At 35.5% G+C, this 23,312-nt stretch overlaps 2 protein-coding genes across 6 annotated transcripts in view; both read left to right on the plus strand.

Moving 5' to 3' along the window:
- Positions 1-2,846: 2,846 nt before the first annotated feature.
- On the plus strand, positions 2,847-18,640 carry LOC126777313 (lipase member H-B-like). The gene is made up of 5 exons (XM_050500317.1): positions 2,847-2,955; positions 8,876-9,023; positions 9,654-9,794; positions 12,983-13,687; positions 18,535-18,640. Exons 1-5 carry the CDS (start codon positions 2,847-2,849, stop codon positions 18,638-18,640), a joined length of 1,209 nt encoding a protein of 402 aa, XP_050356274.1.
- Positions 17,402-23,312, plus strand: part of LOC126777028 (oxysterol-binding protein-related protein 6-like) — a 55,089-nt gene continuing 49,178 nt past the window's right edge. For all 5 annotated transcript variants that reach the window (XM_050499862.1, XM_050499863.1, XM_050499866.1 and 2 more), the window contains exon 1: positions 17,402-17,639. The gene's annotated coding sequence lies outside the window, so the exon portion shown is untranslated. The remainder of the gene's footprint in view (positions 17,640-23,312) is intronic.

Consider the following 23,312-nt stretch of genomic DNA (forward strand, 5'->3'; position numbering starts at 1 on the left):
TATTTAAACCATAGAAATTATATTTATTTATTTTTACTTGTAATGTCAATCAACAGCGTTACAGAAATGGTTGTACAGTTATTACTTAATGCATAGGATTATATTTTTGTAATACGAAACTTGAGAAAAAAAATTAAAAGTAAAGACATCGTATAAGTATTAATATTTACAGTAAAAACATTCTTGCTTAATATTAAAAGTAAATAAAAAGCCTGTATTATAGACAACAACCGACTGATATACACACTTATATATCAGTTAATCAACAAATCATTAACAGTAAATCACGCTAACAAGACGGAATTTTTGAAGCATTTGCAGAATGAGTGGGAAGAATTGCTAGAAGAACGAATGTCACAATTAATTAAGTCTATGCCTCGCCGGTGCGCTACAAATATAGCTGCTAAAGGCACAGCAACAAAGTATTGAATCGAGTGAAAACTAACAACACATGCTTCTTTAAATCTCATTAGTGATTTCTGTTTATTTCGGCGACATTGTATGTTCAATACTTTTGCACAGCCAGGAAAAAATTTTGTTGAACAATTAATTATTTAAAAGCAATACTAATTAATGTATACAATTCATTGTTTCCAAAGATAAATAAATACGTGTTTTTTGTGCAGTGTGTATGAAAAATAGAATGACCTGATACTTTTGCACGTCACAGTATATATTATTCACCCACAGTTTATTCCTAAGATGGGCAACTCAATGCCTGTTTTATACATAACAGCCGACTGGTATACATATATATGATTTTTAATAAACAAATGTATTTCCGGTGCGGAAGGTGCACCAACGGACCAAACAAACAAAATACAACTACACCGGTCAACAAAGAGAAATAAAATACTATCGTCAATGTAATATAATTTCTTCATCTCAGGACTCAGATTCAGATCGGATTAGCGTCTCATTTTTCTTATCTCATAACACAAACGCAAACAATTGAACGTAAAAGTTCGTAAGACAGTTATGCACATGAATCACTGGATACTCAAGAGTTATTAGTATTGAGGTCATTACGGTACATCGGTTATTTGACAGTATATAAGACGATGTTCGACTTGGCATTGTTAATTAGTATCTTTTTATCCATTACGTGAAGAAAGAAATATTTATAGTATAGGTTTTAATTTTATAAAAGATATCATCAATATGTATGTTTTGGTGAGTATTTTTTAATAATTAATTTGAATTTTTAATAATACGTTATTGCGTGTTATATTATCAGCGTTTGGCAGATTTAATTGGTAGTTAGCTGATAAGGAATTTGTTTTTTTTTTTAATTTAACCAGTCGTTGATAATTTGTTATTATGCCCTGGATTATGATTTTAATTACAGTAACTGTTGCAAATAAGTTCGACTTAGAAATGATATTGTATAAAAACAAATTTATTTATAAGCCGTATTTTCCTATAATTGATAGTCAAAAATTATTGGGTTTTTATCTTATACGTGCTCACAGTTTACTCACAGCTTACTCACAATGTTTTACTTCAACCCGGACCACGCGATGAATTATAAAAACAAATTAAACACGCGATAACTCAGGGATGCTGGCCCGGATTCAACAATATTCGGTTAAAATCAACGTGACACATCCACTGAGAACTAAAATTTAACTTGGAGACTGCAATATTCAATTTTAATTATTGATATACGAGTATGCATCAAGTGATTTGATTTGAGATTATTAAACAGTTATCTGTTTAATAATCTTTGTCTATTTATGAATAGCATTTTACATTTTCAAATTTCCGGCAATAAGGATTTATTGTATTTTCAAATGAATATTCCTATTATAATTATTATTATTTTTATAAAAATAAATCCCTTTTTTTCAGTGCATATTCATCCTCCTTGTACATAGTCTGCAGATTCTTGACGCAGCTCCAAAAGAGAAGACCTACTTAGCCAAGGAACTGGCTATGCTGAATAAACTACATAAACCTTGGCACACCATTGACACCCCCCCTGAATACCCTAGAAAAGGGGAATATAGTTGTAAGGGTGGTATATGCAAGACCAAAGTGCCATGTAAGGATTGCCAAGGACCAGTGCCCCTTGATGTTAATTGGGAATATATTAAAAAATAAAACTATAATCTGTTCGTTTCTTATTAAACAATAAAAATAGCTTAAAATAAAAATAAATACAAATAATATATTTATAACTTAAACTTTCACCTAAACATTGAAATATCTACTAAAAATGTATTTTAGACTTAACTATTGTTTTTTTTTTAATTTACCTTCGTCGCAAATACTTTGAATAACTTTATACGTAATCAATAATAAATTTTAATAATAAGTCATGCCCGAATACGAAATAAAAAAGAATCTCTTTAACAGAATACATAATAAGACAACAACAATAGCTTTGTTTTGTCATACGACATTCTAAATCATGTTTACGAGTTTTACCATCATGAAAATAATCTTAACATTTTTATAACAAGATACTTTCTTAGATAGGTTTATCGTCAATCTATTACATTATTTAGTTAAGAAACACGACATAATACTAAAGACATACTTTGCTTTTTAAATTGTGTTAGTTAACAACTGTCTGTTAAACCAAGTGGTCGTTGCAAAGTTGAATTTAAAAAAATAAAATGACAGATATCATTTTTCTTGCCAATGGCTTACGTTGAAGGTCAAAGCCCTCGTACGTGCCTTGATTTTGAAAAATGTCCACGAACGTAGCCGTCACTGTTTTACGATATTGGAAGAAATTAAGACTCATTCAATACGTAATTCGTCATATAGATTGTCAATATAAAACATATTTGTTAACATTATAATATTCGCTTTTGTGTAACATTTGATTTCGCTAGAAAATGTTTGTGCGTGTGTTTGTTTTATGCGTCCATGTGTTTTTATTGTTTTCTGTAGAATGTGTTGATCCTAGGAGCGAAGAAGGTTATCCAAGGGGATTTTTGGCAGTATGTATGTGCTAACTTTATTTTACTACTTAATTGTTTTTTTTTTTACGAAAATATTAATAGAGAAAAAATAATTCTTAATATTAGGTATAAACATGACTAAAAAAATAGTTGATACTTTTTTTTCAACTTAATAACAAAAATCAAATTTTATAACATAAAACTTTTTTTTTATTTTTTTTTTAATTGCATAAATAAGCATATTTTTTAATTTACTTTTGGACAGAGTTACAACACTTTAATAAGATAAATCAAACCGTACAAAGCAATCATACTAATTAAATTTTTTTTCTGTGAGATAAACGAATACCTGCAAGTAAAAATTCCGTTCTAATTTGAAGCATGTAATCCGCATGAATACTCTTTACAACGTATTCTATCAGAGATGAATTAATTGAAATACAACAAATAGTATATTATTAAAATCAATTTTTTAAAACATAAATTTTATAATATTTTATATCATGAACATCTCATAAAATGTACAATATAAATATTAGATCGTATAGCGTTGTTTTCTTTTTAATTACGTCCAGTATCTCAGTCCATGAAATATGTTAACTAGTATAAAATTACATATCGCGTGTTTGTCATTATGTCAGTTTAAATAGTAAATACTCCATGGAGGCAAGACTTACACCATTCTTGGTGTAACTGTTATTACATTGCGTTTGCTCGTCCACTTATTTCGTAATTCAAAAATATTGAAACTAGCCGTAACTGTCGCGGATTATTTTACGATAATTATATATATCTAATGTATAACAATATTGTGTACGTGCCTTGGTGTGTCTTCTTAATAAGAAAACACTTGCAACGAGACTATTGGATAAATTTATACTTCCGAATTATTTTTTCATCCAAATTTCCAGTATACCATAAGTATATGTATATGTCTTAATAATTATAAAAAATAATAATGTCCTCCGGACCACCGATTTCGGCTACAGCAACCAATCTCAAGAGAGAGTAGCTAACTGCTCATGACATATTATAGTGCACAAGTGTGTGCGCAAACACAGGTGCACACACTATTTCCTGACTTTCATAATCCGATGGGACAGCAATCAGAAAAGACCGGAGAGAGTTCAGGCGCAGGACAAACGGCTTAACGTGCTTTCCGGCACGTGGGTGTACACACTTCCAACTACCAGACTCCGGGCTGCCACTGAGAATTTGACGGAAAAACCCAATAACTTTTTACTGGCCCGACCTGGGATTTGAACTCTGGATCTGTGGTCTTACATCTAGCCACCAGACCATCGAGGCAATCATAAAAATTATATTCATGAATCAAAGTAGCTTATCACTGTAAGTTGTAACTACAGGCACATAACATCTTAGGTCCCAAGGTTGTGGATTATTGGCGATGTAAGGAATGGTTAAGATTTTGCCAATGTCTATGGGCGACAGTGACCACTTACAATCAGGTTCATTTGCCCGTCCGCATACTATGAGTATAACATAAAAAAGGTCTGTTATCATTATTTCACAATACAACTCCAAACAGATAGCTGAAATGTCATCAAATAACATAAATCTCAAAAGTAAATAATAAAATTGATAGCAAACACATATGTTAAAGGAATTTGCTTAAAGAGATTTCTCTCAATCAATAAAATCCATAAAAAGTTTTCCCGTACCAACGAATACTTTTGTTTGTAGTTCACACGGCAACGTCGGTTGCGGAAGGTCAATTTGCCTGCAGAATAACTTCGTTCTTTAATCTATATACAATATACTTTACTAATTAAAATAACTTGAAATACGCGCTTGTCACGTTTTGTCTTAATTTAAAGCGGGTGAAACGGTAATTGGTGGCTAGTTATATACGCAACGCTGTTATGTGTGAGCTCGCAAGACGCATTTAGTAAAAAAAAGTGTTTTTTATTGTTTATAGTAAAAAATCATTGCTGGTTTTACTGACTTGCGCCGCATTATAGATATTATTAATAGGGACGACGGTGCGGGGATTTCCTGCCATGTCTTAAGGTTATCAGTTGTATTCTCCTCAACATTATTTAATGACACCGATCTTGTGAACTGTTTATTGATATTAGTCCAACAAACAGCTGATCTCCGTAGCGTTTGCATTTTTCTGTTGCAAGCTTCTAATTCATTTTTAATCATACTCCTATGCAAAGTATTTGTATTATTATTTACGTTCAATGCCACACAATAGAGAGTGCACCTGTGCTTGCGCACATACCCTTGTGCACTATAATATCTCCTGCGTAGTCAACTAATCTCTTTTGAGATTGGCCGCCGTGGCCGAAATCGGTCTGCAGGACATTATTATTAATAGAGTTATATGTGTTACGACATAAACATTATAGACAGTCACTCATTCGTCCACTTTACATATTAGCCCACTTTACATAGCCCTACTGGAGGTAGGGCTTTGTGCAAGCTCGTCTGGGTAGGTACCACCCACTCATCAGATATTCTACCGCAAAACAGCAATACTTGATATTGTTGTGTTCCGGTTTGAAGGGTGAGTGAGCCAGTGTAATTACAGGCACAAGGGACATAAAATCTTAGTTCCCAAGGTTGGTGGCGCATTGGATATGTAAGCGATGGTTGACATTTCTTACAATGTCAATGTCTAAGAGCGTTGGTGACCACTTACCATCGGGTGGCCCATATGCTCGTCCGCTTTCCTATTCTATAAAAAAAAAAAATATATATTAGAAGAAAATAGTACCTCTTTGATTTTTTAAAAATAAAGAATTATATCAACGTAATAATATTCCTATTTCCCCTCCAATTGAACATAAAGCTTTGTGTTAGGAGTGGGAACGATAATAGCACAATAGGGGTCAGCACCGAGCCTGCAATTTTGACACCTCTAAGAGACCGGTAAACCATAGCGCTATTGACGTTTTTTTTAATAGATTAAAAGACTTGAACACTGTTTCACTAATCCCCATAAAAGTTAGTAGTCGGCATTTATATCTATTTTTTAAATCAACTTAAAAAAATATAGACGTTCTCAATTCGGTTGTATTTTGTTTTGAATTTGAAGAATAATATCCCCATGACGTTAAAAAATAGGGGATGAATTTTTTTATTGTTTCGAATTTTATTTGAAGTTAGTTTTGTTTTTTAAACAGATAATTATGTTAATTCATTATAATTCATTCTTATATCATCCACTTTGTTGTAACTCGAGATTAGATGGCGCATAAAATTCTATACATTCAACCGATTACCGCATATACAGGCAAAATAGCATCTGCCGGGTTTTGTTAATAATAATAAATAGATAATTTTATGTTGGTAAGCGATTTATTTTTTACATCCTGTTTGCGAAAAAAATAACCAAACAAAGCTTTTATTCGCGAGGCACATTAGCATAATGAACACAATACTTTTATATAATTTTTTACTTTAAAAAAAGTTTAAAAATAACATTTACTAGTATATTTTAATTAATTAAAAACATTGTTTTAAATCCAATAATTAAATTACCAGAGAATTCAAAATTACATAAATACTTTTTCACTGGGTTTATTTCCTTTTAAAGTAAGATATAATTAAAACGATTTGCATTTTAAGGCAACGTTGCATTTATATTAATATATTTATATAAATAAATAAACATTATATTTTCAGCAAACATTTCAAGAGAAATGATTAAAAAAATATCATTAAAACAACACAAAATCGTCACTTAAGTTTTGGTATAACTGATAACGAATATACGAGTTAAGATAAATAAACTTGACATCATTGGTCGAGATCTGAATATTCGTTCGGAAATCAATGCCCTTTTGATTGACAGCGAAGTTGACCTTAGAAATAAATAAGTAGGTAAGCTGGATGCTGTATTATTAATAACGATATTATAATAACGAGCTAGTAGCAAATTACATCAAATATGAAATCTGCACTCCTTCCATAAGAATATACTATATGGTCAATCAAGCTATCAAGTAATTCTTTATTCAAATGGGCTTATAAGGGGGAGGGGTAGCGGGAAAGTCCTCTCAGTTTCCTGCATGCAATCCAACGTAGTTGAGGATGACATTCAAATAATATCTGAATGTGACTGAACTTTTTTAATAACAATTTAAGCCTCCTAAATACAGGGGTCTGGAGCAGTATTCTTGCCTTTCCGGAATCCGAAAAAGCAAGAGTTTTGTACAAGCTTGTAATAATAGACTTTAACCGCAGACACTCGATTATATAGCTTATTTTTTTGTATGTTGTATATGTTTACTGGTGGTAGGGATTTGAACAAGCTCATCTGGGTAGGTACCACCCACTTATCAGATTTTCTACCGCAAATCAGCAGTACCTGGTATTTTTTATTCCGGTTTGAATAGTGAGTGAGCCTGAGCAATTACAGACACAAGGGACGTACATCTTAGTTCCCAAAGTTGGTGGCGCGTTGGCGATGTAAGCAATGGTTAACATTTCTTACAATGCCAATGTCTATGGGCGATGGTGACCACGTACCATCAGCTATATGCTCGGCCGCCTAACTGTTCTATAAAAAATATATATGTGACCAAACTTCTAAAAAAATAGATTAAAAAAGCTTTTGAATCATGTTACAGTGTTGATTTAAATGAAACCCTACCACCAGTTCGGTATGTAGATTCTACGAAAAAGTACCGACAATAAACTCTGTATTTACTCTTTTGATTACGGAGTCCATCAAATACAATCAAATTTATGCATATCCTGATTGGAAATAAACACACTAACTCCACGCTTTTTTATCATTTATCTTGTTTTGAGTAATATGCTTTATTTAACAGATATTTTTAATGCGATTTAAATAAAATTCATAAGTAAAGTTAAAATAACTGGATCCTAATTATAGAAACGAAGTATTTAACTTTCAAACAATGTAATAAATAATTCTCATAAACCAACCGTCAATCAAAACAAGCCACATGCCGTTATGTTGTTAAACAGTAACTGCATGTAATTGCCAAATATAATATCATATTTCATAACTGTAGAACTATTCTGTAATGAACACACTCACCGCAGAACATGATCGTGTAATGTGTTTTGCGACATCGATTAATCATCGATCTACAATATTAAGGTGATCCTTTTTTTTAAATAGCGATAAAGCTACAAAACCACGGAACAGTACAGTGATAGCGTGAATGTCTCACTGCTGGGCTAAGGCCTACTCTCCCATTTTGTGGAGAAGGTTATGAAGCTTATTTCATCACGCTACCCCAATGTAGGTTGGTGGAATACACACGTGGCAGAATTTCAGTGAAATTAGACACATGTAGCTTTTCTCACGATGTTTTCCTTCAGCGCAAAACACGAGATGAATTATAATCACAAATTAAGCACATGAAAATTCAGTAGTGCTTACCCGGGCTTGAACCCATGATCATCGGTTAAGATTGACGAGTTCTTACGACTAGGCCATCTCGGCTGTCGATGCAGCGCGTTTTGGAGCTTTTAGTATAAAATTTATACTAATATTATAAATGCTATTGCTAGCTTTGTCAGTATGTTTGTCTGTTATGCTTTTACGGCTTGGAACAGATTTGATGAAATAAGCTTAACAAGCTTGAACCCCAAGGACGGAAATCCTTTTTACCTAATACCTGCACCCCTTTCCAAACTACTAGTATTTTCATATAAGTAGCTGCGCTTCGCAGTTTTATCCGCTTTAGATACATATAATATATAGCTGTAGATTAGCTTTTTTATTTCTTATATATATATATTTGTAATAATTATAACGCTTAAAGGATACTTATCGAATTATTGTATCACTATAAGCTGCTTACTCACTTGGAAAATGTTGAAATCCGATTGGTGGTGTCGCATATAAAATATATAAAAATCGTGTTTTGCAATGAGTTTCGAATTTGTTCTTATAGAAGTCTACTGCTCTTGAAACATATTTACGTGTGTAACGTTAAACAATAAATTCCTTTCAGGTCCAGGATCCACGAAACCTGCTACGATCCCCAGGAGTCAGCTGAGGTACCTCTTCTTCGTGGTCCAGGGTAAGGGGCGGACTAGGAAGACCTATAATTATTGGGACGCGAAAAACATCGCTACAGATCCAAGGATCGACTTCCGTAGGTAAAAATATTTGTCAAAATAGTCTTAATTCGTATGAATTTTCGTTCTAAAATGTCATCAAGTCCAAAAAAGGCACGTTATGTTTTTGTGAAAAGAATAGGCACAAGTATTCTTTATTAGTATTATATGAACTGGTGGATGGTCAAGAAAAATATATTTAAAATAATATAGTGATGGAAAATACAGATGGTAAATTATATATCTTCTAAAACAGATACATTTTAACAATGACTACGATTGCTTAGTCGAATTGAAGCGGTGTTTAGTAATCTTTAATGCTTTTTTTTTAGATTTTAATATAATATTATTTGCTAACCATTCGTGTATTCATATTTTGGCTTTATTTACGAGTATAAAATCTATTAAATAATTAACTTTTTGAAATAAACGGTAAATTGTAAAAATATAACGTTATTATATAACGTTATCTATTTTTTACAATTTTAATTGATATATTCTGAGATTAACGCATTCAAACAAACAAACAAGCATAGCTATGTATCTAATATTATTAGAACATACTATATACATATATAAATTACACAATGCTTTACATTACATGCATTGTAAGTTCCCTATCTTTGATCTATAAATAATGTAAAAAAATACACACATTGTTTGTTTTTTCAGAAAAACTGTATTAGTAGCGATTGGGTATTTGGACAGTACAAGCTTCCCAATATCAGCAATGTTCGCTAACGAGTACGAGGCTAAGGGGTACAACGTGATCTTAATTGACAACCAACGCTTCGCCACTGTGCATTACTATTTGTATGTTATATTTAAGAAATAATTCGATGGCAGAAAAGTAGATACGGATATTTGCATTTTTGTGAAAATGCTTTTTTTATAAAAATAACCTTATCTACGAATCTGTATTATTTTTTTTTATTTTTTCTAAGTAATTAAAATTATTTAATACGTAAATGTATACACCTACACTCGAATTTTAAAAAACGCCGCAGTAGAAACGGACATTTCAATTTGTCCGCCTTTACTTCGGAGTATCCACAGATGATTGAAACAAAGACATCAGTCACTTGTCACACTCTTGCGCGTACGCGGTTACGGGGATATTGGTACGCGGTTAAGCTATCGCATTTTTTTTTAAATTATGCTATTTATAGCAATCTACATTTATGTATCCTTAAAATATTAGTTTATATATGTACCTACCATGATATTTACAAAAATATCAAACACAGTTTGCATAGGAGAATCAACAGCTGTTGACGACGCCGAATTTAAAGAATAACTCAGTTAGTTTATTCTTACCTCATCGTTAACATTTTTACCTCTTTTTTCCTATTAGAAGTAGTTTGTGATAATAATTATTGAGTAATCAAATAGGCTCATACTATGATGCAAATACAATGGAATCCACTTAAACTCTAAAAAGTGCCAACATATTAAATTCTCGCGGAAACAAAATTTGAATGCTTTTGATTACCACATTAACAATAATAAAATAAAGGAAATAGATCAATGTTGCGGCGCTACACTATCTATCATCGCAGGGTGCGGGGACGCGCCTACCAACTTAACCTCACTTGTCGTCTCGACGCGCGTGCGCGACACACATCAGTTCTTATAATGATTTATCATTAATACAAGTATTCAATTTCCAAAGTCTTCGTTATTTTTACCACCACAAAAGCAGCTATCGAAGCTAACAATCAAATTCGCGACCTCGGTGTGGTATACAATAAAAAATTAACTCTTATACCTCATATGAACACTATAATAAAAAAAGGTTTTTGCATCAACTTTTAAGACACTTTTTTAGATTTACATATTTCTATTATACATTTGATTTTCTTGTCACGGATATTCTTCTATAGTTGTAATTAAGTTTTACCTATAATTTAGTAGTTACGCTATTCTATGTATTAAGTGTTATATTCAGCTTACACAACTGTTGGTAAACCTTAATAAATAAATAAATAAATAAATAATATCAAGCTACAACCAATAGGAGCAAAGCATCAATAATAAATGTTGCTGAAACGGGGAAAACGTATTTCTTTTAAGAGCTTCCGTTGCGTGCACTGCGTAAACAATTAAACGTTATATTCGGATTCTTTTGGGTACAGCTCAAAATCAGAAAACAAAATGCTTGACAATTATTTTTTTTTCGTTTTCTATTTGTCATGACTCACGATTAATAGCAATTTCCTAAATGAGCCCCTTTTAATAGAGCTATGGATGTCTGCCTCGTTGATTTTCTTCGTTTCCATTATGATTTTGACCAATATCACCATTTAACGAGGCGTGAAGAGGCATCTTGCGGGCCGGCAAGGCGGGGGCGGCTAGTGCAGAACATTCATCCGACTGTACTGGCCGTCGTCGCGTTTGGACTCTACTACCACTTACCAACAGGTGGAGTAGAGGCATTAGCCCTCCCGGCGAATATATAAAAAAAAATCAGCCTTAAAAGGAAACATGAGCAAATATTTTTATAAAATACACTAATTTTATATAGGAATTTAATTTAATGGACTAAATCGATACGTATTTACAGAACATTCCGTATCACGGTAAGCGTATCACTATATCAGCATTCAATCATCATATCAGCTTCCAAAATCACAGGCGAGCGATACGAAGTGAATCCTATTTATATATTTATAAAAATATTAGCAAAATTATATAAATAGTTAAGACTATATCGGACCTGTCTGTCGGTATGTCAAATTATATTTGCATTGGAATCCATTTTGCATCGTTTGCCAAACAACAGCTGTCGCACGTTTTATTTATACGCGAAAGTTTATTTAGAGATTTACAAAATCTCACATTTCATATTTACGACGTAAAAAGTTGGAATGATCTAACATGAATTTAGTTTGAGTCCAGTGCTTAGAAAATGTTAATCTTAACAAAAGTTTACGGGTTGAACCCAGGCAAGGTAACTCAAAATTTTTAAGTGTCTAATTTGTGTTACTAATGCTCCTGATCGTTGTTGAAACCAAACATCATGTATAAACCTCCGTGTGTCGGATGAAAAGTATTGGAACAGCGTGATGAAATAAGGTCCAAAACCTTATCCTCAAAACAAGAAGAGGCCTTAGCCCAGCTGTGGGAACTTTTCTTAAAATAAGATTCTATACAATAGTGCTATTCAATTTCCGTTCTTTAATGGCCGACAACACACCTGCAAGCCCTCCGGGGTTGTTGTTTGTTGTGGGGGGGGGGGGGGGTTATGGGCGATGGTAGTCACTTTCCATCAGGTGAGCTTCCAGCCCGTTTGCTCCGTCCTACATAAAAAATGGCACAAGCCGCTAAGTTTACTGAATGCTAATTTTTTATAAAAAAAAATTGAAATAACAAACATTTTCAAAAACTGAAGCAATACTGAGATATCAACTGCTAAATAGTAAACAATAATTTTGCTAATTCTATATATTCATTAAATGTAACAGCCTTTCGAAATTTTACGGATTATTTACCAGCGCCATCTCATAAGTTTCCAAAAAAAATATAATTCATTTATAGTTTTAGTAAAACCAGAAATTTCGTTATACATAGCGATAATATGATTATATGCTTTGGACAAAACACTTTTCTCTATTACAAAAAAGTTGGGCTTCTGTTAAAAATTGAAAACTTCGAATAAAAAGCTTCGTTCTTAATACTATTCATAAAATTAAAAAATACTTTCACAAAAATTAAGCTATTGTATTTCCGATAAAAGATGACCTCAAAAAATCCCGATGAAGGCAGCGACGAACAATATACAGCAATGAATACTGAGATACCCCAGAATCAGGGTAGAAATACATAAATTTTTATTATAATATTTTAAGGAGACCTTTTAACCCTTACGTTTTTATTGGTATATTTAGGTATATCCTTTATCAATAAATATAATATTAATACTTCTCGAAGATTTCAGATGTCAAGTGGTTAAACACTTGGACCATTAATATTTTTTTTATTAATTAATTTTACCATTACAGAGCATCACGACTAATGCGTCCTGTCGGCAAACACGTTGCTGAGGTCTTAGTGGAATTAACTCGAGCTGGGCTAGACCCAACCAAGACGGAGCTGCTAGGCTTTAGCCTCGGCGGCCAAACAGTCAGCTACATAGCAAGAAACTACCAACAAATGACAGGAAAAAATATATCTAGGATAACGGCCTTGGAACCGTCTGGACCATGCTTCAGGACACTTTCGTCTCAAGAACGTCTAGACGCATCGAATGCGGACTTCGTTCAAGTTGTACACACAAATATCGATGGATACGGAATGAGTGCTAGGATGGGACATGTTGATTTCTATGTAAATGGGGGCGAGTTCCAACCGACAGACTTGACCGTATACCCTTGTTCTACGACATGTAGCCATTTCAGGGTATTATTTCTTTGGGTATCTGCTATGAGGAATCCGAAGAAATTTGTAGGTATTAAATGTAGTAGTATTCAAGAAGCGAGAGACGGCACATGCTACTATACAATTCCTTTATCGACAAACGTCATGGGTGAAAATGTCAATGTCACTAACCAAGGCATATTTTACCTGTCAACGGGCTCTATATATCCATATTATTTAGGAAAGAATGGATTAAAGCCAGAGTATGAATCGTGGAGAAGAATTAGTAATATCAATGATGGCAATGAAACGGAAGTGTACACAATCAAAAAATCAATCAACAGCCAATCGTTGTCCACTGCTGAACATAGGCCTCTCCCAAGGTGCGCCAAAGCTCCCTGTCCTCCGCCTTCCGCATCCAGTTGGTGCCCGCCACCTTCTTAAGGTCGTCGGTCCACCTGGCTGGAGGGCGCCCTACGCTGCGCTTGCCGATTCGCGGTCTCCACTCTAGGACTCGTCTGCTCCAACGGCCATCGGTCCTACGACATACGTGACCAGCCCACTGCCACTTCAGCCTGCTAATTTTGCAACCTATGTCGGTGACTCCGGTTCTTTTCCGGATAATCTCATTTCTGATCTTATCCTTCAAAGATACTCCGAGCATAGCTCGCTCCATAGCACGCTGAGCGACTTTGAATTTGTGGACTAGTCCCGCAGTTAGTGTCCACGTTTCGGCACCGTATGTCATGGCAGGTAAGACGCATTGGTTGAAGACTTTCGTCTTCAAACATTGCGGTATAGACGACTTGAGGACTTGACGAAGGTTGCCAAATGCTGCCCATCCCAAGCGAATTCTTCGATCGGCTTCCTTCTCGAAGTTGTTCCTACCGACTTGTATTATCTGTCCTAGGTAGGTATATTCACTAACAACTTCGAGAGGTTTTCCCTCGACGTATATCGGTCCCGGCACGACATGCCTATTGAACATGACCTTGGTCTTGTCCAAGTTCATACCGAGACCGACACACCGGGAAGACTCGCCTAGGCTACGCAGCATTTCGGTGAGTTGTTCCAGCGACTCTGCTATGATGACGATATCGTCGGCAAATCGAAGGTGTGAGATGTACTCGCCGTTTACATTGACTCCATACCTAGTCCAATCCAGCGTTTTGAAAACGTCTTCCAACGCGTTGGTGAACAGTTTCGGGGATATTACATCCCCCTGTCTCACCCCTCTGCGCAGTTGGATCGCCTTCGTCTTACAGTCCTGGATGTGGACAGTCATTGTAGCGGCGTTGTACAGACATCTCAGTACCTCGATATATCTCCAATCGATATGACATCTCTGCAATGAGTCGAGCACTGCCCAGGTTTCGATGGAGTCGAAGGCTTTCTCGTAGTCCACAAATGCCATACACAGCGGCTGATTGTACTCTTCGGTCTTCTGCACAATCTGCCGAACAGTATGGATGTGGTCCACGGTGCTGTAGCCTGATCGAAAGCCGGCTTGCTCTGGGGGCTGGAACTCGTCAAGTCGTCTGGCGAGACGGTTCGTGACGACTCTTGAGAACAGCTTATACACGTGACTCAGGAGGGAGATTGGTCTGTAGTTTTTCAAGAGGGTTTTATCACCTTTCTTGAAAAACAGTACCACCTCACTCCCGCTCCACGTTTCCGGGGTCTTGCCATGTTGGATGACGGAATTAAAGAGGCTTGCTAGCTCTTTCAGGACCGGAGTCCCGCCTGCCTTAAGCAACTCTGTTGTGATTCCGTCATCTCCCGGAGCTTTGTTGTTTTTAAGCTGTTCTAGAGCCGCCCTAATCTCTCCTTGGTCAACGACCGGGAGCTCCTCGGAGTAATGGCGCATAAGAGGGGCGCGCTGGTCATCAATACTGATTCCCACGGGTTTATCCGATCTTGAAGAGAACAACTGCCCATAAAACCTCTCTACTTCTCCGATAATCTCAGGCCTAGAGGTAACGACCCCACCATTTTCAGTTTTAAGTTTTGTCAGACGCGGCCTCCCAAACTTGCGAGCGAACACTTTCGATCCCCGATTTTGCTCAATCGCAGCCTTGATGGCACGGGTATTGGAGCGTCGGAGATCGCGTCGCGTCAGCGTTTTTATTGTTCGGTTTAAGGCCTTATCTGACAAAAACGATGGTAGTTCTCGTCGTTTTCTCATGAGCTCGAGTGTCTCAGCAGAGAGTTTTGGTGCGTTGTCTCTTCTCTGTGGCGGAAAACACTTGCGGGATGTGTTTTGCAGTATTTTGACCAGCGTTTCGGTTCTCTCATCAATGCTGCTTATGGTTTCCAACGCGGTGAATTGATTTTGAAGTTCCATTTGGAACTTTTCGGAGCCTTGAGCAGCTTGGAGCATGGTAGGTCGGAGAGTAGACCTCATCATTCTCGATCTTTCGGCTTTTAAGTTGATATTTAGAGTGCCTCGAACCAAGCGGTGATCACTTCCGGTATTAAACCTGTTGATCACTGAAACATCTCTAAATATGTGCCTTTTATTCGAAATGATAAAGTCTATCTCGTTCCTTGTCACGTTATCGGGGCTTCGCCAGGTCCACCTCCTCTGAGGCTTCTTTTGAAAGAAAGAATTCATCAAAAAAAGCCCCTGCGCTTCGAGAAAGTTTACCAGCATTTGCCCCCTGTGATTTCTGCAGCCCAAGCCGTAAGGTCCGACTTTCGATTCACCGCTATCTTGTACTCCCACTTTAGCATTAAAGTCTCCCATAACAACATTGTAGTGGGCCCTCGAGGTGTCGTTGAGGGCCTTTGCGATGTCCTCGTACATCGCTTCGACCACATCATCAGAGTATGTCGAAGTTGGCGCATATACCTGTACAACCTTCAGGGAGTACCTGTCGGAAAGTTTTAGGACAAGGTACGCTACCCGATTCGACACACTACTGATTTCCACAATGCTGCTAATGAGATCCTTTTTGACAAGAAAACCGACACCACCCTGGGAGAGGTTATCACCTTCGCGGAAGTAGAGTAAGTTACCGGACTCTAGAGTTATCGTGTCCTCCCCCTGTCTTCGGACTTCAGATAACCCCAGTATATGCCAGTTTATATGACTTAACTCTACTTCTAATTCGGCGAGGTGATGGTCCAGCCTCATCGAGCGTCCATTATACGTTGCCATTTTCAGTCGTTTTATACGGTAGCCTGCCGTGAACCGGTGATTCTTAGCACCCCCTGCCCTGCCGATACCGCGACCGCTACCTTGGTCGGGCCTAGCGGGCTTGCCGGTAACTGGGGGCCTTTTTTTGGGCGCATCTGCCATTAAGGGAGGGGTTTGCCCATACTCGCCGCGCTGGGCAGGCGTGTTGGCGAGCGCAGTAGGGGGTAAGATGTTTATGGGAGGGGGGACGCTGCTGCCCATCCCCCCTTTTCCCCGTCCCTCAGTCGCCTCTTACGACACCCACGGGATGAGATTGGGGGAGTACTATTCTAAGCCGGTACTCCACGGCGCACACACGAAGTGTACACGTGACTTTTAATTTAAAAGTATTTTTTAAAGACTTTATGACAGGGATTTATGACTGTTTTAATGTGGTGTAGTGGATTTCTCTTTGATAATTTTCTTATAAATTCTATAAAAACCTATATAAGCTACTTCCTATTTTTACACTCATGTCTATTGGTTATGTATACAATCCGTTATGGCTTTTATTAACGTACTGTGATTTTTTAATTTACCTTTTTTAAAATACCTTATAATAATAAGTAAATATTTTAAGAAAATTACATTAAATTTAATTTAAAACAATACTTTTTGTACTTCATTTAATAGAATAAGAATATTTCAACTATTACATATTTTTGAGCATTGTACATTTATAGTTAGTTACTATTCCAATTTTTTTTATATACAACGATTTTATTAAAGATTATTATTATATATTTCATATAACAAAAAGCTACTTTTACGTTGATAAAACCGTATGAGTCCAAGGCAAAAATTAAAAAAAAACAAGATGTCGCAATGACGTAAAGGCTGACAACTGCAAAAACCTTGACGGTCTGTCGAATAGTCGATCTTTCCTTAATCTTTCAAAATGGTGTTTCATTCTCGCGGGTTTCTTTCTAAATTAAATCAATTATTGTTAAAATGAACTTAAATTGAAAGTTGTCAAGTGTAAATATATTGGCGTAGTTCGATAAAATTCTTAGTGTGGTGCTGTACGTAAAATTTCGGGGCTGCAATAAATTCGTGTGCAACACATACAAAATCTGATTTCGTCTGTGATATATAGATCTGAATTGTTATTTACGGTGTCTTACGTAAGTATTACTCATTTTTTTGTTATTAAACATTGTATTATACTAGTAAATATGTCGAAAGTTAAACGAAGTAACATAATTAATATATATTTTTTAAATTCTCATAAAGCACCCATGTTCATAATTTTAATACAGTATTTACTATGTAATTATTGATAATTGGTATTGCTTAGCAAGCGAGAAACCAGTTTGTTTCAAGGTTTTTTTACGCATTTTGTATTTACGTTTCAGAAAACATTTTTAACAAAATTTGGAGTTAAAACATAATATATGTCACGCTGTGTTGATAATTGAGGAATATTTACATATTTTTGAATAATAATTGATGACAATTAAATGCTATTCAATTCTTTAAAATATAAAACATTCTGTTCGGTACAATATGAATATATTAAAATTATAAAGCAGTTTTAATAAAAATAATATTTTTATTTATATATTTTAAACTTTTAATTAACAATTAAAGCAATTATTTTAAACATGCTATAATTATCTCTTAATTTTAATATATGCCTTGCCTTAGATCGACAAATAAATATATAATGCAGTGTAATTGATAAATAAAATAATTATCTAAAATTAACATGGACAAAGAAATACAATTGTCCTTTTATAGATAACTTATATCTATGATATGATAATGAAAGCAATAGTTTATCTGAAACAAAATAAAAATGAACTAAAACCTTTGTTTTAAGAACTAAGTTGACTAAAAATATTTTACCCAATTATATAAAAAAAATAAAATACATATTTAAAGATTTTCAAGTTTATCAGTATAGTAATCAAAATGATGGTTCATTTTTAAACAAGAACTAAGTTTTATTGAATTACTTTTCATAAAACTAAAATAGTTTTTAAAGATTAATGTTTTTAAATGTGTAATCATTGTCAGCACATTGTTAGAAAACCTGCATGTGTTGGATCAATGCCACATGTGTCATCAGCACCATATCAAAGAAACCACTATAAATACTTTAAATCAAGATACTACAAATTAACAAAATTGTAGATAAAAATTATATACTGACAATATGTATACTCTCTGGTAGGCGAATCAAAAGTTATTAGATTTATCAGTCAACAAATTCTCAGTAGCAACTTGAACATTGGAATGTAAATAAAGCTATTGGTCCTGCAATTGATCTCTGTTGGTTGAGAATGGGATGCCAATCCATCGGATTATGAAAGTGAGGGAATAGAGAGTGCACACATTTGAGCACTGTGATATCTTCTGCACAGTTGGCCATTGTCTGTCGGACATCACTAATAGACTAGAAGTATGAACATGTACATGTAAAAGGCTATTCATGGTACCCTTATCGTATACGAACGAATATTAACAAATTTGACTTTGATCTGAATAGTTATTGGTCAATCGCATTTCGACGCCATTAGTAACCAATGACCTTACAGTATTTAGTCAGATTAGTCAAATTACTTTGCTCACTAAAAGTGGCAGTAAGTCTTGAAGTGTGTTAATTCACAACATTAAACCCTTATCATTAGCAGATTATCTATTTTATTATCAACTTCAAATCATAAATATTGGTGATGTTGTAAACAATTACTTGGTGATAGGTGTTTGTGCTACTAGTAGGAAAAAAAAGCCGAGATGGCCTAGTGGTTAGAACGCGTGAATCTTAACCGATGATCGTGGGTTCAAACCCGGGCGAGCACCACTGAATTTTCATGTGCTTAATTTGTGTTTATAATTCATCTCGTGCTTGACGGTGAAGGAAAACATCGTGAGGAAACCTGCATGTGTCTAATTTCATTGAAATAATGCCACATGTGTATTCTACCAACCCGCATTGGAGCAGCGTGGTGGAATAAGCTCCAAACCTTCTCCTCAAAAGGGAGAGGAGGCCTTAGCCCAGCAGTGGGACATTAACAGGCTGTTACTGGTACTGGCTACTAGTAGAGATCAACCACATCTATTCTGCCACCAAACTATAAACATATATACTAAGTACTGTTCTGTTCCGATTTAAAGGGTGACTGAGCTAGTGTAGAGTAGGACTAGTAGAGTAGATCAAGGTACAAGGAACAAAACATCTTGGTTCAGGGATAGTTAATATTTCTAAAAGTGCCCATATCCATGGACAGGGGAATCACTTACCAGTGGCCATTTTGTCAGTCTGCATATATATTTTCAATAATAAATAAATAAATTCTAGACGTTGATTTCATAAGCTTCATTTATCACGACGTCATCAGTACTTATCTTAGTCTTTTGTTTCCCAAGGAAGAAGGTATCAACAGTAACTGTTAAAGTAGCTTCGTAGTAAGTGTTAGGAGGACAGCAGCCGGAATGTTTTCGCGGCGCCGTACCAGTGTGGATTTCAGGATTACATTTTCGCTCCATGAGGAGAACTCCGACGAGCCACAAGTTCTGCACAGCATGAGATAGTTATTCTGCGGATACGATATTACTGACACGATCCGATCCTTTCCGATCTGTGCCAAAGACGTCCACTTTAGAGCTTTCATTGGGTCGAAATCCTAAATAACCTGGTTCCCACTTAGGGGCTTGGACGCCTTGATGAAGGTCTCTCCTGCTTACCACCTGTTACGAATTATACTACCGTCAAACAAATATACTTTGTATAGTTTTGTTCCATTTGAATGGTGCGCGAATCAGATATTTCTGAAACAAGAAACATAACCAATTAGATTCCGTAGCGAAGCATTGAATTGGTGATAACATACCATCAGGCTGCTTATTTATTATTACCTAAAATAAAACATTACAGAAACCTAGTATGAATATTTATGCAACTACTGCGAATATGAAATGCTTTACTTCATCAGCCCTTTGTAGCACTTAATCGAATCCGTACCGTACCGTAATAGCCTGTGAATGTCCCACTGCTGGGCTAAAGGCCTCCTCTCCTCTTTTTGAGGAGAAAGTTTGGAGCTTATTTCACAACGCTGCATGCAAGTTTCCTCATGATGTTTTCCTTCACCGTAAAGCACGAGATGAATTATAATGACAAAATAAGCACATGAAAATTCAGTGGTGCTTGCCCGGGCTTGAAGCCACGATTATCGGTTAAGATTCACGCGTTCTTACCACTGGGCCATCTCGGCTCGTATACATTATATATATGGGCATATAAATAAAAAAAGCAATCATCAGATTTACACAAATGATTAAACTGAGGGAGGGAGTGAGGTTCAGAAAAATTGTCAAATAAATGATTTTGAAGGAAAGCATCGTGATGTTTCCTGCGTGTGTCTAATTTCATTGAAACTCTGCCACATGTGTATCCACCAACACGCATTGGAGCAGCGTGGTGGAATAAAGAACTTCTCAAAAAAAAAAAGGAGAGGAGGCTTTAGCCCAGCTGACATTCACAGGCCGTTACTGTTACATGAATAATTTTGAACCGAAAATACTGGCTTTTAGATATACATATATATATACCTTTAGATAAGTTAAGCTTTCCTAAGCCCCCCAAATCAATATCTAAAAATCAACGCCATAATCATAATATCATGTAACGCTACTGAAATTACGCATGAAATTACGCGAGAGAATAGTTACTACTTTATACGTATTATACATGAACTAGGTATGCAAAAATGATTACCACGTGTACATTTGATTATTAAATAAAGTACTACCGAGTTGCTTGCCGATGCTTCTCGGTAAAAACTAAATTCCGAACCGGTAGTAGATTTATATTAAAATAACGATCAAAAGTGCTTTGAGTAGGTCGTATAAAGAATATTTTAACTTTTAGATGACTTAATTGAACACGTAAGTTTTTATTTCATAATAAATAGTTAAATATAAATAAACTTTAGTAGAGTTAGTGTTATTTCAATATAGAAAGTCTTGTATATGTTAAAGCGAAGGGGGCCCTTTTCCCAAGTAGCCGATTTTCTTATCAATAGACCTAATCATTATACTCGTTTAATTTCTCCATATCACCAGGTAGCATCTATTATTACTGCAAAGAATGATGTCACGATGACATCATAGTCGACACCTGATTCACGGTGCTTTGAAATCTCGTTAGTGCAGCGAAATAAACAAGTAAATGTTTTGTTTTACATAGAGAGTAGTCCGTTAATGTCCCATTGCTAGACAAAGGCTTCGTCTCTTTAGCAGAAACTCTTTAGTTACGTTGCTTTATTGCGTGAATATAATTAGCGTTTTTTTATATATATTTAAAGTATATCACATTAAAAAAAAAACGTTGGTCTAGTAACTAGATATAAGACCGCAGACCTCGATGTCAGAACACCAGGTCGGGCCGATGAAAAGTTATAAAAAAAATCTCAGTAGCAGCCCGGAGTCTGGAAGTTGGAAGTGTATACCCGTACCTCAGAATGGACGTAAAGCCGTTGATTCTGCGCCTGAACGTATTCCGGTCGTGTCACGTTTGCGTTGCCATCAGATTGTTATAAAAGTGAGGAAATAGAGAATAGGCCGCTGTGTCCGAAATCGGTCATGATATGTACCTGCAGAGAGGAATCCTCTGTTTTTGACCGGATAGCTTATTCCACCGCGCTGTTCCAATATTGAGGGTATTGAGGGGATACCTGAATGGAAAAATTACATTTCGAACCATCGGTTAAAATTCACCCCTTCTAACCACTGGGATCACGGCTTTCAACTGTTCCATCTAGATTATTTATACCGTTTCTTCTGTTTTACATAGTATGAATTAAATATAGTTCCTCCTTTGCACTTTGTATGCGTAATATAAGATGAATATACTGATGACACAAGATTGTATAAAATTTACCGATAAAAGTATAATTACACTACTATTCTTAACCTCGTGTATCATTTCGGCGTTGAATCAGTTCAGAGCTGGGCGAACCCGCGTACCCGCGTCATTATTTGTGATAAACTTGGACGATAAATCGTTTATTTTTTTTTAGTAATTCGGCTTTGACTTCATTTGTTTTGGAATTAGAGACGCATACTTGCGCTGTTTTTCTACTGTAATCGTTTTAACCTATATCTTTCGGATCGTAATCACATGAATGGACCGATTTTGATGCGGTTTTTTTCAGATCGAAACCTGATGTAATCGTGATGGTTCTTAACTATAAATTATGAAATATATACCAACCTTCACAGGTGCGATTGATTTCAAATTCCGGTCCCCCGATGCGACGACTCTTTCATTAAAATATTACTAGGTACTTATAATACAGTTAAACAAAACAATTTTTTATTTTTATTTTTTAAGTATTTTTTTATTTGTGTCGGAGTTTATTTTAATTTTTACCATATGCACAAAACACCTCCCCACCCCATACACGAGCAGAAAGTAGTTTCATATAGAAACATTACACTTATTGATAAACAAAGTAACGAACTAACACCGGATCGAAAAAGAAAACACCCTTATCCGTTAAGAAACGGTGGATGAAATTCGTTGGTGTTTTTTAACGATTTTGAACATAATAAAGAATCCTAGCCGAGATGGCCCTGTGGTAAGAACGCGTGAATCTTAACCGATGATCGTGGGTTCAAACCCGGGCAAGCACCACTGAATTTTCATGTGCTTAATTTGTGATTATGATTCATCTCGTGCTTTACGGTGAAGGAAAACATCGTGAGGAAACCTGCATGTGTCTAATTTCACTGAAATTCTGCCACATGTGAATTCTACCAACCCGCATTGGAGCAGCGTGGTGGAATAAGCT

This window comes from Nymphalis io, chromosome 22 (assembly GCF_905147045.1).
Source record: "Nymphalis io chromosome 22, ilAglIoxx1.1, whole genome shotgun sequence".
Lineage (NCBI taxonomy): Eukaryota > Metazoa > Arthropoda > Insecta > Lepidoptera > Nymphalidae > Nymphalis > Nymphalis io.